Source organism: Octodon degus, unplaced genomic scaffold, assembly GCF_000260255.1.
Source record: "Octodon degus isolate 3935 unplaced genomic scaffold, OctDeg1.0 scaffold00077, whole genome shotgun sequence".
NCBI lineage: Eukaryota > Metazoa > Chordata > Mammalia > Rodentia > Octodontidae > Octodon > Octodon degus.
This window is the reverse complement of record NW_004524653.1, coordinates 11059703-11077286: the sequence shown is the minus strand read 5'-3', so window position 1 is coordinate 11077286 and position 17584 is coordinate 11059703. Positions and strand designations below refer to the sequence as shown.

Below are 17584 nucleotides of genomic sequence, written 5' to 3'. Positions count from 1 at the left end.
CTGGCATGTGGTGCTGGGGGATTGAACCACGGTCCTTGTGCTTTGCTAAGCTTGTTCTAAGTAGGTGCTTTAGACCACTGAGCCATCTCACCAGCCCCTAAGCACCTGCTTTGGCAAGTGCAAGGACCAGGGTTCAATCCCCAGTCCCACATGCTGCACTGGCCTGCTCTTGGGGTGTGCTGAGCCTGGACTGAGTCTGGGCATGGTGGAGCACACCTGTAATCCCTGCACGAGGGAGGACAAAAACATACAAGTCCGAGCTGCATAGTGAGACCCTGTATCAAATACATAACAACAAAACAAAACTACACTTGGGTTTTGTGGGTGAATACTATGTAACATTTTTAATCCATTCTTGTACTGATGGGCATTGGGTTGTTTTTGCCTTTTAGCATGTACGGGGCTGGGGAGATAGCTCAGTAGAGTAAGTGCCTGCCTGCCAAGTGCAAAGGCCTGAGTTCAATCCCCGGTTCCACAAAAAACAAAACAAAACAAAAAAAACCTTTTAGCATGTACAAAGAGTATTGCTATACACATTCACCCAAAATTATCTAAATTCTTTTCAGTTCTGATGGATAGATACTCAGGAGTGGAACTGCTAAGTCATAATTCTATGTTTAACTTTCTGAGGAACTGCCAAATTGTTTTCCAGTGGTTATGTATCATTTCACACCAGCAATATGGGAGGGCTCTAATTTTTCTATACCTTGTCAATATAAGGTATACTGACAAACTTGTTTTTTTTTCAATAATCATTCCGGTAGTTACGAAGTGCTATCTCATTGTACGGTTCATCTGCATTTCCCTGATGACTAATGATGTTGAACATCTATTCATTTATTAACTGGTTATTAGTCTATCTCTCTGTGCTTTTGCATTATCAAGAAACTTTGTTTGGACAATGCTGTTTTTTAGGGGGCAGGGAAGACTGATCCAGATTCATGTGCTAAGTATCATTTAATCAATCATTCATACCTTTGGCAAAATTTATTGAACATCTATTATTTGACATTGGAAATAAAGGCTAATCAAATCATTGCCCTTACAGATCAATCAATTAGTTCAGTGAAACACCTAAGAAAGGTGGCTAACAAAAAAGCAAGTAGGATGGCTGTGTACGTTACCTGTACATAGGGTCTCGGGAGTCTCTCATGTCTCTGTATCTGTCATACATGGGGTCCCGGTGATCTCGAAAGTCCCTCGAGTCTCTTAGGTCACGAAAGTCTCTAAGATCCCTTAGGTCTCGAGTATCTCGAATACCTCGGCTGTCTCTGTGATCCCGCAAATCTCTGCTGTCTCTGTGTTCCCGCAAGTCTCGGGGGTCTCGGATATCTCTGCTATCCCGGGAATCCCGACCATTTCTGCCATCCCTGGATTCTCTCCTTGGACTTCCCCGAATTGGAGATCGATCACGCCTTGCATCTCGACTGTCTCCAAAGCCATATGGATCCCTGTGGGAGGTAGCAAGAAAACACTAAGACAAAGAAACTGAAGGTAGCCAACCTTCAGCTTTTTACAAGTGAAAACCCCACCCTCCGATTATTTTTCTCTAAAGGGAACAAACAGTGAGAACATGACTAAGATTTTAAGGACAATTAAAAATGTAGAAGCTTCTACAATCTCAAAAGATTAGGACATCAGGACCAAAAGTTTTGAATGAGATAACAATACAGATCAGGCTTCAGGGAGTAATTAGTATTTGCTGGATATGCCAAACATGTCATATCTCACTTTCCACAGGTTTGCAACATCACAGTGACTTTCTCTTAAAATATATTTTCTGCCATCAGCCTTGTCTGAAACATTACAAAGGAGAAAATGTAATCCCAATACAATAAGGATCAAGACTCAAGAAGAAAAAAAGAACAAAAAGCATAATTTCATAAAGTGATCAGAGAGCTATCTTTAAAGTGCAGAAAACATACTTAAATAACTGGGAGGATAATCAAATTAAGTTAAAAAAAAAAAAAGAAAGCAAACACATGATATACACAATAAAAGATCAAGAACAGTTCGTTTTTTTTGTTTTTTTTTTTTTTTTTTTGTAGTACCAGGAATCAAACTTGGGACCTTGTGCTTGCCAGGCAGGCGCTTATGCTGCTGAGTTATATCCTTGGCTCAACTGTTCTCTCTTGCAGAGCTGAGTAGTTGTCTCTCTCAATCTAAGGGTTTATAAAGAATCTGATTTATTTTGCTCAAGGTTTTATTTTGCTTTTTAAGTAGTGAAGTCAAAAGACATGATTGATATAGATTGGCTCAATCTTCTTACATGAGACATTTCACCCCACTGGAAACTCATCTCTAACATATTTAAAATTACAACAAAACAAACTTTTATTTTAACCCAACCAGGCTCATTCCTTTTTTTCTTTTGCGGAACAAGTGATTGAACTCAGGCCCTTGCACTTGCCAGGCCAGCACTTATTCTACTGAGCTATCTCCCTGGCCCCCTTTTTCATTTTTGCAAAAAATCAACTCTGTAGTTACCAAAGTTTAAGTGCTTACATTCTAATTTCTCTTCCCCAGCTCCATTAAGTCACTTATCCTATTCATTTTCTTTGCAATCTCTCTAGATTTTTAAGTCCTTATTTCTACACTGGCACCAGTAAGAGTTCACCAAAATCAAAACCAAATCAATTCCCTATATTTCAATTCATCCAACAACTTTCCTAAGGTATCAGTTTTCAACATTATCAGTCTTAAAGACTGGCTCTCATGCCCCCTGGGCATCCCTCTAGAACAACCAGGTCTTTTATTATCTCTGGTTTCCTGGTTCAACTTCTTTATCTCTATTTAAGCTATGACTTAATTTTTATGACACAATTCTTATGAATTAATTTATACAACATCTGCCTCAAGGTTTTTGTTCATACTGTTTCTCTACTTGCCACCGAACCCTCACAGACAAGTTTATGTTACTTATCACCCAAGAATCCTTCCTGCAGATCCTTTCCTCCTGCTTAACTCTCTCACAGCACTATTACTTATCTTGACTGCTATTTGTCTTCTTACCCTTTTTTTTTTTTTTTTTTTTGGGCTGGCTCAGAATGCCTTCAGGGCATGTTTGGCTGGCTGGAGTTGTGGGGATCAAACCACAGCAAACTGAGGCTGACTGCTTTGTTGAAGCAGCCACTTAAACAACTGAGCTAAGGGGCAGGCTCCAACTAAGGGGCAGGCCCCCCCCCTTTTTTTATACAATGTCATTTGTTCGACCTGCTTTAAGGGTATATCCTCCATAAAACATGCACTGAACTCATGAACATTCACAAAAGGCTCCTCCTTTAGCCCCTTTCACTTAAGCAAATGATGTACCTAATAGTGGTTAAAGCCAGGAAACTGGATGTTCTTCTTCCCTCATGGCCTTATCTACTCATTTAACCACATTTCCAAATCCTGTTCATTCTTTCTTTGAATCTGGTACTGGTTCTGCTCACTTTACCCCCACTCATGTTGTAAGGCCACCCCATGATCCACACCAAACCATACCAACAACCTTGTAACCTGGTTCACATACCAAGTAACCTGGTTGTGCATAGGTGTGTTTAATCTTCCCCTATCAGAAAGATTACTCTAGAGCAGTGGTGGTCAACCTATGGCATGTGCCACAGCAAGCTGCCTCACTGAAAATTCTAAAAGGTTCATCATTACTGCTAAGTATTCATTTAAATATGTAAAACTATCTATTTCCCATAGTATTTAGGATTCAGTTAAAATCCAAAATCTCTACTGTGCCAAGGCTAGAAATATCCTGCACAATCTTTAGATGGCTCCTATCTTCTTCTACTTTCTCCCTAGTTCTCCACTTTTTGCCATACTGGTGTCATTCAATTGCACCTAGCCCAGAGTTTTTCTCTTTACCTGAGCAGCAGGAATGGATCCATGCTTGTTTTCCAGGTCTCAGCATAAAAATAGCTCTTATTCCTTAACTGCCAGTTTAAAAGTTTACATCTTTTTTCCCTAAATTCTCAGTTTTGTTTTGCAGTGCTGGGCACTGAACCTAAGTGGTAGTGAAGCTAAGGCATGTTTGTTGTAGCAGCCTGTTTGTTACCATTAAAAGCTTAAAAATGTTTGCCGTCACTGACCTTAGGCCTCAAACATGGCAAGCAGATGCTCTACCACTGAGCTACACATCCTCATCCTCTCATGTTCATTCATTTATGGATTTATTTGGTTTTTTGACACAGAGTATCATTTTGTAGTCCAGGCTGGCCTGGAACTCATGGTGATCCTCCTGACTCAAGACTCCCAAGTCCTGGGATTAGAGGTGTGTACCGCCACAACACCTGGCCTTCAGGTACTTTTTTTTTTTTTAAGAGACAGTCTCCTACGTAGTTCATGCTGGTCTTGAACTCACTTTGAAGCCTATGCTGGCTTCAAACTTAGAGCAATCCTCCTGCCTCAGTCTCCCAAGTGCTGGGATTACAGGTGTGTGGCCACCATGTTCAGTCTCATGTAGTTTTTACTAATGTTATTCATCACAAATTGACTACTTATTTACTTAATGTCTGCAAGCTCCCCAAGGACAAGGACTATGTTAGTTTGATTCTGCATTATAAATCCACTGTGTAAAACAATGTCTGATATATAATAGATGCTGTATAAACATGCTGAATGAGTCTTGCTTTCATAAAGACTTAAATTTTTCTTCAAAATCTTTTATTTGTTTGGTAGAGTCTTACTATACAGCTTGGACTCATAGTGATCCTCCTGTCTTGCCTTTCAGCACCAGGATTACAGGTGTGTGCCACCAGATATGGCATGTCCAGGGTTCCAGGGCTGGCATGGCATGTAGCACTGGGGATCAAACCTGGGTCCTTGCGCTTGCGAGGCAGGCGCTTAGACTGCTGAACTATCTCCCCAGTCCTTCATACAGATTTCTACTACTTCACTTATCACACTGTTCTGTGATTACAGTCATGCACTACATAGTAGTAGTTCAATGACAGACTGCATATACAATAGTGGTTCTGTAAGATTATATTGCCTAGTGATATATTTTGTGTAAGTCCACTCAATGATGGCCACAAAATAGAACTGCCTAATAATTCATTTCTTAGGATGTACCCCTTTTGCTATGCAATATATGACTGTTTGTCTACATGAGTTCCCTAACATTTTTTTTTTAAAACCTTTATACCAAACAGCTCTGTTGAAGGCTTTATATCCTCAGAACACAGTACTGAGCTCAGTAAATGTTTATTGAGTTATTCTACTAAGCTGCAAGCCTCTTAAAGCAAGCATCATGTTTTGTTTATACCTTAATCATTTACCTTGATTACACATATAAGGCATTCGTTCTTATGCCACCAACTTGATAGACAATAGAAAACCTCAATTCTGTTTTATCCTCATGGACAAAGTAAAAAATAAATGCCAATTTTCCTTTTATTTGAAAAAGCCTCCCCTCCCCCAACACACACATACCTTTTTAAAAAAAGGTCAGAATCACACATTATATTGCGGAGGTTGAACTCCTGGACTCAAGTGATTTTCCTGACTCATTCTCCTGAGTAGCTGGGACTACAGCCACACACTTCCATCATGTATTTCAAGGTTCACTAGTGCTCTTTGTTTTGTGGAAGCAAACACGTGGTATATCAGGGAATTTATATGAAGACAGAGACATTAGTTCTTATCAGAAAAAGGTACAACTTAGCCATGATTGTTTGAACTTTTCCTATTATGCTATATAATCCTCCTAACATGTGTAATATCTGATGTGGTATACAATGTGGGCAAACACTCAGGACCCAATAAGAAAGCAACAACTGCAAAGTATTTTTGGACTATTAACGATCAGTGGATAAAGCTGCCTTGGGGAGCAGTCAGAAGTAGTCATTAGAGGAGGAGTCAGATTTCAAGTGTTCTTGAAAATCAGGACTGAAATATCATGAATCTGACAGACCACAGACCTCATAGAAAGCCTTGGGCTGGTAGAAATGGGGGTAGGGAATGCAGATAAGAACACCATGTCACAGCACATCATTCACAGCCTTAGGACAATTATAAACATCACATCTGGTTCTCATTTTTTTTTTTTTTTGGTGGTATTAGGGATTGAGCTCAGAGCTTCATGAACTCTAGGAAGGACTGTACTACTGAGCTGTATTACCAACCCCATGGCTTTCTTTTGAAGTCACTGAAAAGCCTTATTTACCTGTCAAAGTCTATCTTTTTAGGTTCACTATGCTCCTCTTTTTAGGAAGGTCTGGGTCTGTGCTTTCAGTGTGAATAAGCAAGCCCTTCTTCTTCCTTAAAAATAATCTAAAGTCCATCTGCAACAAAACTACCTGTCCCTTCTCACTTGCCTTCAGGGTAAAAAATACAGAGAACCAAAGGTACAGTGAAAACAGGAAAAGATAAAAATTCTCCAAAATGAAAAGGCAGTATTTTCTTTCTTTCTTGAAAAGATTAACTTTATAGCAGGCAGAGATTCTTCTGGAGACAAAAACAAAATAAAACACTCTTTAGGGTCACTTTAGGACCCAAACAAAGAACTCCAAACAAAAGGTGTCCTATTGCTGGCTCCACCAGTTTTCTCAAAGCAAGAATACTGTTAACAAAACAGTGGTACAGTGCACGTGAACCAGAATATTGAGAGGGAAAGTATGCATGAGAAGCTTGACCTTTGGGGATAAGTAGGTTACAAGCAAATTTTTCTGGAACATAATAAGATTCATGTATCACTGCATGGCACCAGACATGTTTTACTAAGGAAAACTGATGCATCAGACCCTCATGTACTATGGCACTAGAGGCTGAAAAGAAATGAACAGTGGTTAAATTTAGCACTAGAGTACACAAACTGAAGCACATGGCAAACACAACAAAAATTCTATAGTATGCTTTTTATCTGTTCAGCCAAGGTATGTGGGGGAGGTAAAATGCTGTGTTGAGAGAAAAAGGATCGTATCACTGGAAAATACTTAGGTAGTTAGAGAGGGATAGGTGAAGGGAGAAACCATGGCACAAATGTCAAGTGATATGCCTCTGGTAGAAGTGCTTTACTTGCCGAGGTCTAAAGAAGCTGTAGGACAACAGGCATCTGAAAGCCTGGACAGCAAGAACTGATAAGTGATGATCATCCTAGTAGATTGTGATGGATCTTCAGCTGCTTGCTGGTAAGAGAACGAGACCTCTATTCAGGATGGTATTCTTTGGCTTAGCTGTAGAAAAGGTTTGAGAGAAAAGCCCCTGACTTTTTCGTTTCAGAAGAGGTCAGTAACTCCTTTTTCCTTTCTGCTCACTGTAACAGTTCTTGGGAGGGACAGCCTTTTTTTTTTTTTTTTTTTTTGACCTTAAGAAAATCCTTCATCAGATCTTCAAACTTCAGTGACAGATACCGTCCACAAATACCAATATCCAAATGGCTTGCTGCGGTGTGCTGATCCCCTATTATGATGGCTCCATGCTATTCTTAGAAATAAAATATTTGTGCAGAATTTTGCCATTAGATGTAGGTAGAATATGGGGTGCAATGAGATCCACACTTCACAGATCCAAATTTTCTAAGTGTCCATGCTTCTCCCAATGAAGCAAGCTGATGATTTTTCTTAAGCACAAAGATGACTTTTCTGTGGGTAGAGGAGACACTTGCTGAGAACTGTTGACTTTTTCAAGTGTTAGTGCAGAGGTAATCATAGCTTGGTATCTTTTAATTGTGAGGTCCATCAAAAACTGGGGCTCTTTCATACCCAAGAAGCAAGCAGTTAACAAAAGAATTAAGGTCTTGCAGGTCATACAGGAAATTTTTTCACAGCCAGGTTATGTATGATAAGCCAATCCCCCAAGTCAGATTTTTTCAGGTGACCCAATCCCCAGTGACTTTCACCAAAGTGGTACCAAGCTTGACAGACTTCACAAATATATGAAGAAAATCCTCTGAAGCGTGCCTAACATGGACAAGTTGATTCTATTTGTTCGTCCTTAGGTTGCAAGGGAAAGTTTAGAAAATAAGTCTTTACACCACTTGGAGGTCAAATTTGTGTAGGGGTATGTATGCTCCAAGGCTTAGGCTTGGTTTGCCAAGATAGGATACGGAACTGAGAAATAAGACACACCCAGAATCATGATCCAGTCTTTGCAGGACTATTGTCTAGTATCAATGATACACAATTTACATGGCAGTGTATTCCTAAGGGTCCAGTGAAGTTGCCCAATGGTTAAATGAAGACTGAAATGTGATCCAGACCAGGGCTCCCTCATGCAGAGTTCTGTGCTTGGCTGAGCCAATACTGCCAGAATTACACACTGACAAGCTGAAGTCATTGGGGAGACACATTACTGAACACAGAGCAAAGCCAGCAAAACGGGGGTTTACAGAGACATTTGAAGAGGTGATAATCCTGTGAAAACTCCCAAAGATACCTGGGTGTTTTGACAAAGTTAAAGTCCAGTAAAACAGTGTTATGAAGGTGTTGCCAGCATGCTTAAAAGCAATTTTCTTATTAAAAGACAGCACCAAGGAGCTGGTGAGATGGCTCAGTGGTCTAAAGCACCTACTTAGAACAAGTTTAGCAAAGCAAGGGACCGCGGTTCAATCCCCCAGCACCACATGCCAGCCAGCCCCGCCCCCTGGTGGGCTGAGCTGGCCACACACACACACACACACACACACAAATAAAAAATTTTAAAAAAAATAAATAAAAAATAAAAGACAGCACCAAAGACATAAAGGCAGAGTTTAAGGAAATACTTGTCATAGTGTCATTTTGGTGAACAATGTATACCCCTAGGGCTGGGAACACACAACTATCAACATATTGGCTTATCTGGAATACCTCAAGGTTTTGACTAGACAAGCATGCAACCAAAGAGATATCCAGTGTTCACCCTCAAAGAAATCATTAGCCCCTTCCAAATTAACCATTTGTCTACTTTTTATATTTTACTTATGTTCTACTGGTGTATCTTAAGAGATAAGACATGACTGGGTCACTGAAATGTTAGCACTGACAATGAATTTAAGATTTGATTTGTCTGTCCCTCTTTTTTGGATAGTATCAGAGATTAAACTCAGACTCTCATACATGCTGGGCAAGTGCTCTACAGTCAGCTATATTCTCTACTCCCTCTCCTATTTTTGAAAGTAAATATCTAAAACTCTATCTAGATTTTAGGTGGGATTTAGAACAAACTCATTAAATATGACCACCTTTCCTTCCCAAAGCAAAGACACATGACTGCATCATATAAATACATGCTAAGGAACCCTGTTAGGCACATATCACCAAAGGGAAAACTGATTGTTAACAGACTGAATTAGCTTAGATGTCCCTCCTATTGACTGTAAGTAAAGCAGGAAGCTACAACCCTATCTAAACCCAAATGAATTCATTTTAGAACTTAGTTCTGAGGAAAGTGATTATTTTTGAGATGTATACAAAGGTGACTTCTATTTTTATTATCTGGTAAGGAGTTCATTTTAGTTTTTGGTTTTTTTTTTTTTTTTTTTCCCCTGGCACTGGGGATTGAACTCAGGCCCTTGAGCTTACCAGGGAAGTGCTTATTCTACTGAGCCATCTCCCCAGCCCCAAGCAGTTCACTTTAAAAAGCTCTCTCTGTGCAATTTGTTTGTTTATAGAGGGGCAATTATAAACAATGTTATTTCTTCCTTTATAGAAACTATGGAATTACATTTTAGGTAGAGATGAAATTAATCTCTTTAATACCCCAGCAATAGCTATACTGGATTCTAACCACAGAACCAGGTGAATTCCCTATAATTGGAATGGTTATTGAATATTTACAGTCAATTGGAAATGTTAAATCATCTGGTTAAGAATCATTACTGGGATGGTATGAAACCATCTGCAATGTTGTGTGTGTGTGTGTGTGTGTGTGTGTGTGTGTTTAGACCTTCAAAAATACAGATACTACTATCTAGAGATCACAAATATCACTGAGATAACAGAAAAGGGGGAGGGTCTTAGAAGTTGTGAGAAAGTCTTTGTAGTTCAGTTCATACAAAAACACTCTGGCAAGTCACCTACTTGAGAAACATACACATTAGTACTCGCTCTGGAAATTAGACAAGCCATTTAGCCAACTACAGCTTCCAATGGGAGCTCCATATTTCTGACCATTAGCTACAAATCCTCAGTCACTACTATGCTGTGTTTACTGGGACAATTAGGAAAAGAATATACATGTGACTGCCCAATTTCTGCAGTACTGTTAGATGCAGATGAATGGAAACATGTTATATGGAACTGTTGAAGTTTCATGAATTTGCTTCTGTTCAGGCTATACACAGATACAACAAATCAAATCAAGTATTAACTTGGAAGCTGCAGGCATTTTTTATCATGTTAGAATAACAATGTATATACTCCCTTCGGTAAAGAAAGTAATGGATGGTCACAGCATCCACCTGATACCTGTAGCTGTGGTGTTGGATTCAACTCCTCTGTATAGGGAGGATGGACAGAGAATCTAATACACAGCAGCCATTCTTTGCTATAATTTTGCCCTGAAGCAGGATAGCTATTATGTGCAGCTATTCAGTTACTTGGGTGTATCCTCAACACAAATTGGAAAGGATGAATAAAAATCTCTCAATATATAAGAGGAAGAACTACTTTGTATTCTGCAGTGTGTGTGTATGTGCATGTGTGTACTTAAACCTTCAAAAATACAGATACTATTATCTAGAGATCACAAGCATCATTGAGATAGCAGAAAAGGGGGAGGGTTACCAACGCAAATTAGAAATCACTATAGTGTTCAGTTCACTGTAGAAAATGTAATTTACTGTGAGATGTAGCTTAGATAGGTAGTTTTTCCGAAAAATTAGGGTTTTACCTACAGGCAAAGGCAAAATCCATACTGAGATCCATTTCAGCCTTGAAGAGACACCAGATATGAAATGTCTTATCTATTTGTGTGCTATCATGAAAACAGAAACTTGGGATACAATATATCCATCTTCATTGTAAATGGTAACATTAGTAACATTCCCTCATTGACAGAATGGACCAATTTAATTCGTATCTTGAGGGTGCACATCAGGACTAGGTCTTTTATAAACAGTGAACGGGAAAATGCCCTCTATTTCCAAGAAAGCTAAGAAAAAGGGAGACTTCTGAGAGGTGGAGTGTTTTGCCCTTTTTATTTCCCCTCAAACAGAAACCCAAGCATGCGAGCAAACAGGGGATCTGCAGCACAGGCACAGCAGCAATCTCTCAAGCAGCTCTTTCCGTAAACCTGGGTAAACATCTGGACCAGCAGCCACTTGGAATGAAGAGTCGAATCTCTGCTGCCTGCTACAATGCAGTATGGCACATGCCAACGACCCTGGGGCGCTCCTTCTGCTCTGGAGGCTCCCAGTGACATGTGAGCTGAGGAAAGACAGAGGTTTATCCTCTTCAATTGCCTGCAACTCATGTTGCAAGCTGAACTTGCTGGGTTTGTCACCGAAAACACAAAGCTTCCTCTGCATCTCCTGATGTATGTTTAAAAAAAGCAGCAAGGCCCTTCATACAAGGTTCATGTTCTTATTGTTTGCTTGAGCGTTTCTGATTTGCTGAGGGGAAGAAAAGACCCTTGATGCATGAAGTTGGGCTTAACTCCCCAGAGCCCAACTCTCCCAAGGTAACTCACTGCTTCAGGGTACTTTACCTTCGTGTAGGGCTGGGTCTTGATGGAGCCGTATTCATATTTCTTCTTTCCGCTGCCTTATTAATATCTGTAAAGAATAATCAACCCATCTGTTCAATGCTATGGAATAAAAACAAGATCATCAGCACATTTTAAATGAAAGCAACAACAAAAAAATTACAATGATAACCAGATGGTGTAAGAAAATCCATTCAGCAGAGACACACTGTCACTTGGCCAATTTTTATTATTAAGTTAAAGTAGTGCATTGTCAGAGCTTGGTAAGAATGTCCCTCAGGGGCCCGGGAGATGGCTCAGTGGAATAAGCGCTTCCCTGGCAAGCGCAAGGGCCTGAGTTCAATCCCCGGTTCCACCAAAAAAACCAAAAAGAATGTCCCCCAGTTTTCTAGCTAACACATAGTTTAAAACTGATTTTGTCAATGCTAACATTTTGCCAAGCCCTCAAAGTAACATTCCCCCTTCAAAGAGAGCAACATTGTTTTCTAAACTAGTGAAGAGCCAGCTCTAAGATTTCCACCCTCTTTGGTGGGGAGCAAAGACAAGGAAGGCTGGTGGAGGTAGAGCAAATGCAATTTTATTTTATGTTACAAAGAAGTAATAGCTATTATCCATTGTCTTAAAATTCCAGTATTTTATGAAGGAGGGTCTCCTTTTTTGGGGGGGGAATTCACTGGGGAATACACCTAAGGGTACTCCACCACTGAGCTATATCTGCAGTCTTTTTATTTATCTTAGGGTCTCTCTGACATTGAACTCAAATCATACTCCTTCCTACCTCAGTCTCCCAAGTAAGAGTAATAACAAGTGTGTGCCACAATGCCTGGACTGGGCCTCTTTTCAGGGTGCCTTGTGTTGCATTCCATTGTATAGTATTTTCCAGAATGACATGTAGGGAAGAATGTTAATTTTTTGGTTGTAATCAAAGAATATGACCTGCTAGTATCTACAATCTTCACAGATAACCACCTAAGAATAAGCACTGGCATTTGGTATAGTAGGACTAGTTAAAAAAGTGCTCTTCAAAAGATGTACTCATTAGAGAAGGCTGCCACAGTGAAGCTAACAGAAAAGCCAATGCATATAGGTAAAGTCTGATTTACTCAAAACAAAATATACCAGCTTTACAGAAAGTAAATAAAAACACCATGTTTTAAGAAGAGATGAGATATTTAAAGAAATACACCTATTTATGCACCAAAATAAAACACCCAAATTCTTTTTTCCCCCCAGTACTAGGGATTGAACCCAGGGCTTCTGCTCTGAATTACATTTCCAGGTCTCCCCTCCTTTTCTTGTTTTGATACAGGGTCTCACTACATAACTCAGTTGTCTAGGCAATCATCTTGCCCCAGCCTTCCAGAGTGTTGGGATGACAGGTGTGTACCATCACACCCAGTTACACCTGATAATTTGTAAAATGCCTTATAAACACATGGCGTTAAAATTTTATATTTGGATAAACTCCTTCCTGCTGCAGTGTAGTTTTCTCATTTCATATTAAGCAATTAACAGCATATATACTACTAACTCAGATGGTATTAAACACACATAATTGCTTGAAAATAGTAATTTTGTATTTTAAAAATCTCAAGCAATTCCTATCATGTCAAAGACCACAGCAACAAGAAGAACTTTAGAGGAGTCTGGTATAGAGTTTACGCTGCTCATTAACTTTTGAGTTCCTGTTCATCAATTCTGAAGATAATATAAATCTAAAGTCAGAGAAACATAGTCTAATTTAATTGCTTCTTGCCTCTTCAATTAAGCAGACACAGAATATAATTCCCCTTTAAAAAAAAATCAAGAAGTATTTTCTATTTAAGACTTGGCCAATAATATGGGACCCAGTTTTGGCATTCCATATGACCTTTTACAACTCTTACAAGTGCACAAATGTCTGAATTATGTATTATATAATTCAGGCCTTATTGGTAAAACCTAATTCTTTTATATGTAATTGTGAAGAATAATAGTTCAAGTTTTTTAGAAAGTATTACTGATCTAGCCTGTTCACTTATTTTGTGCCTCTTTATAATACAGGGTAGATGTGATTCAGAGAGAGAGATGTGATATTAAAATATCACTGGAATATACTGGGTGTGAGGTATGAAGATCCCCCCTCCCCCTTTCTTTGTCTGTTTTGAGACAGGGTTTCACTATGGAACTCACTTTGTAGTCCAGGTTGTCCTCAAACTCACAGCTAATCTCCTGCCTCAGCATCCTGAGGGCTGGGATTACTTACAGGCATACACCACCAAGCCCAGCAAGATTTCTTTTAAATAAGTATTATAATGTCAGCAAGGCCTAATATATTATTAAATAATCTTGTCAATAAAAGGACAACTAAACACTGACTACACTTGGCAAGCACTTAAGGATACAGAATATAGGGTACTACTTCAATTGATAAGTATATACTAATGCTATGCTTTGTTTTCAGTACATGAAAAGGAGTGTTACATTGTATCCAGTTTTGGGAGCATATACCTGTAAGTGAGGATACCAAGCACCTATATACTATGAATCATTGTAAAACTGGTTCCAGGTAGAATGTAGGAGGTAAATATCTTACTTTGAACTTGGTTAAAATTTTTTTGCAATTACTTTTAAGATTGTACTTTTCATCTTTTTTTTGGTTTCTTGAGGCAGCCTCACTATGTAGTTCAGCCTTCAATGCACAGGCGATCCTCCTGGCTCAGCCTCCAGGCATACACTACCACATGTGGCTGAGACTGTACTTTAAACTAAGCTTGATTGTCTATTGTCGCTGGGTAGCCTAAAGCAATTACATATTTGAACAGAGTGGCTTATGTTTCTTTTATAAAAAACAGAACTTTCGGACCATTCTCTTCATTTTAGAGATCAGCACATTTTTAGTATGGTATGTCAAGTATCTATTTTTATTTAAGAGCTCCTTAAACCTGGCTGAGATATGAAAAAATGATACTTGGATCTGCCCCCCCCCTTTTTTTTTTTGTTTTTTTTTTTTTTTGTAATACTATGGACCAAACCCAGGCTTGTGTGTGCTAGGTTATCACTCTATCACTGAACTATATCTCTAGCCCAAGACCTGGAAAATTTTAATAAATTCATCTTTATCCAAGTCAACTTCCCTGGGGTAGGGAAGGGTTGGGAAGTTTTCAGTGAGAATTACAAATACACAACCACCAACGCTACCACCAATCCTCATAGACAAAAAAAAATTCTTATTATACATGCACACAGAACTTTTGGAAAACCTCTGGATTCCTGTTAATTGAAGGCAGGAGTAAGTTTTTCTTTGAGAATGCAATCTGAAGATCGATCTATCTAACCTTTTCTTTTCTTTCTTTTTTTGGTACCAGGAATTGAACTTGGGACTTTGTGTTTGCCAGGCAGGCACTTATGCTGCTGAGCTATCTCCCTGGCCCTTTAAAATCTTTCTGAACAACAGATGGAGAACTGTAATCGGAAAGAAGTTAATCAACAAGTCAGTGGCAACTTGGGAGTCTTTCCAAGAAGAGATATAATATTTCCTTTGAATATAAGGGGAAATGGTACTTCTTTCCCTTTCTGGTGTACCTTATTCTGGCTCTACTGCCTCAAGACCCAAAGACAGTTTCAGTATCTTCAAGACTTTGGCTTGGTTGGTATTTCTATACTTCAGCAATTATATTAGCAGTATGAATGCCACTCAAAATCATCATCACCACTATGAGATGCTAAAGCATGGCCAAAAAAAAATCTCTAAAGCAGTCTTCTGAAAACTTGAGTTAAAAGCATTTTTAAAAAATGTATTTTAGTACAGGGTCTATAGGGTCTCACTACACAGATTGGACTCATAGGGATCCTCCTGTTTTCAGCCTCCCAAGCGCTGGGATTATAGGCACACACCACCTTGTCCAGTCTCAACTGCATCTCAGTACACCCCCTCCCAGGGGTGGGGTCGGCATGGCAGGCCAGAAATTGAACCTCAGATGCTGTGCCTGCCTATGCAGGCACTTTAGTCCAATGAACTATATGGCCAGCCCTTAGCACTTTCAATTAAGGATTTTTAAATTGAGTAAAATAGCACCAGCTCAAGGGATTTACATGAAAGGAGAAAAACTGGGAAAATACAAAAATCTAGAAAGCATGGTGTTAGACAGCAAGTGGCAGAGCCATTTTTAAACCTTAAAAGAATGGGGTTAAGGGGGCTGGTGAGCACAAGGTCCTGAGTTTGATCCCTGGTACCTTAAAAAAAAAAAAAAAAAAAGGAAAAGAAAAGAATGGGGTAAAGAACCCTCAGATACAAGATCTAAGCTACAATTTTCCTTTAGTATGCCAGAAAGGGTTCACACAATGGTCCTTGAATAATGTTATAAATAAAAATACATGTCTCACTCATAGTATCAAGAACTGCTTTGCATTATCTGTTTTTAACTATGCTATCATAAAACAATTTTTTTCATCTTAAAACCAGATTTTTATATTTTATAGGCTACAGCAATAGAAAACAATGATGAGAAAAATAGTATGAACCACAACACTTAGTGATAGTATCACTACTGGCTGCTGAAAGAATCCAGAAGCCTACATAATTTCAGTATGTGCTTACAAATAAAATAATACCACCCCAAAGCCTTAGCTGTAAACCAGTAATAACTAGGAATGACTAAATTGAAATTTCATTAAGATAATGTTATTTGGAAGATCCTACTGACAAGACAGCAGTTACCACACATTAAATTCTCAACTTAGGAGGAGGGGAAATGACAGGAATTTTCAAACTATATTCATGAAGATGATTTGGATGGTACATTGTAGTATCACAATTAATTATACTGCCATAAGCCAGGGATAAGAAAATGTTACACTTGCTTTGTTTCTAAATCACCTTTTAATTTAACTCACTTTGAACACTGCACATTCTCTTACATTTGATTATCTCTTTAATTCTCTAATAAAATGTTTTCTATAACCTTAACTGTATTAGCATAATATTCCTAGGAGCAGGGATGGAGGAAGCAATAGCTTACATCTACCAAACCCTTTCTCAGTTCCTAGGTCTATTAACATTATGTATTATTTCACCCAATCTTTACAACTTTTGGAGTCAAGTATGATTACATTTATTTTGTACATGAGTAAATCTGATGGAAGTTAAATAACTTATCTGATAAGTTAAATAACTTATCACATTATCAACAGGAAAGAAAGCTGGTACTGAAGCCCAGGCCTTCTCATGCAAAGTGCTTTATTACACTGTGCTACACCCATCTGGGAATGCAAACACATGGATTCCATCCACAACATTGTTGCTAGGATTCCCTAACCAAACGCTGGGAGAACATGGAAAAGTCACTCTAATTTAGCCAGGCACTTGAACATTAAATGGCCCACAGATAACTCAGTAAGGGTGGCTCTAATTGAATTCGCACTTCAATATCTGGGGTTTTGGTCTTTTGAGACAGGGCTCCATGTAATTCAGTTTGGCCTTGAACTCTCTTTGCAGCCCAGGCTGTCCTCGAACTTGCAGTGATCCTCCCACTCCCAAATGCTGGGATTAGAGGTGTGTGGCATCACACCTGGCTACTTCAATCTCCATCACCTCAAAATACAATGTTTTTGGTTTTGGCTACTGTCATGCTATTCACTTCAACTCTTCAGATAAAAATAAAAAAAAAAATTTTTATCAACATTAATTTTAATTTTCTGTCCACTTTTCTTCTGCTTATTGTTCTTTTGCTGTACAGGGGAAGAAGCTAGTGCCCTGAGCATACTAAGCAAGCCAAACATATCCTTTTTAGTTCAACTTTTTAATTTACTTTTTTAAAAAAAATTTATTTATTTATGTGTGTGTGTGTGTGTGTGTGTGGCCAGCTCAGCCCACCAGGGGGTGGGGCAGGCTGGCATGTGGTGCTGGGGGATTGAACCGCGGTCCCTGTGCTTTGCTAAGCTTGTTCTAAGTAGGTGCTATAGACCACTGAGCCATCTCACCAGCCCA

At 39.0% G+C, this 17584-nt stretch overlaps 1 protein-coding gene across 2 annotated transcripts in view; it reads right to left on the bottom strand.

The window, feature by feature from the left end:
* Ncoa5 (nuclear receptor coactivator 5) overlaps nucleotides 1-17584 on the bottom strand; it is a 45915-nt gene that overhangs the window by 11032 nt on the left and 17299 nt on the right. For both annotated transcript variants that reach the window (XM_004636080.2, XM_023720776.1), the window contains exons 2-3: nucleotides 11620-11686; nucleotides 1125-1451 (exon numbers count right to left, since the gene is read on the bottom strand). In XM_004636080.2, coding sequence (XP_004636137.1) covers nucleotides 1125-1451; nucleotides 11620-11657 — 365 coding nt within the window. In that variant the 5' untranslated portion in view covers nucleotides 11658-11686. The remainder of the gene's footprint in view (nucleotides 1-1124; nucleotides 1452-11619; nucleotides 11687-17584) is intronic.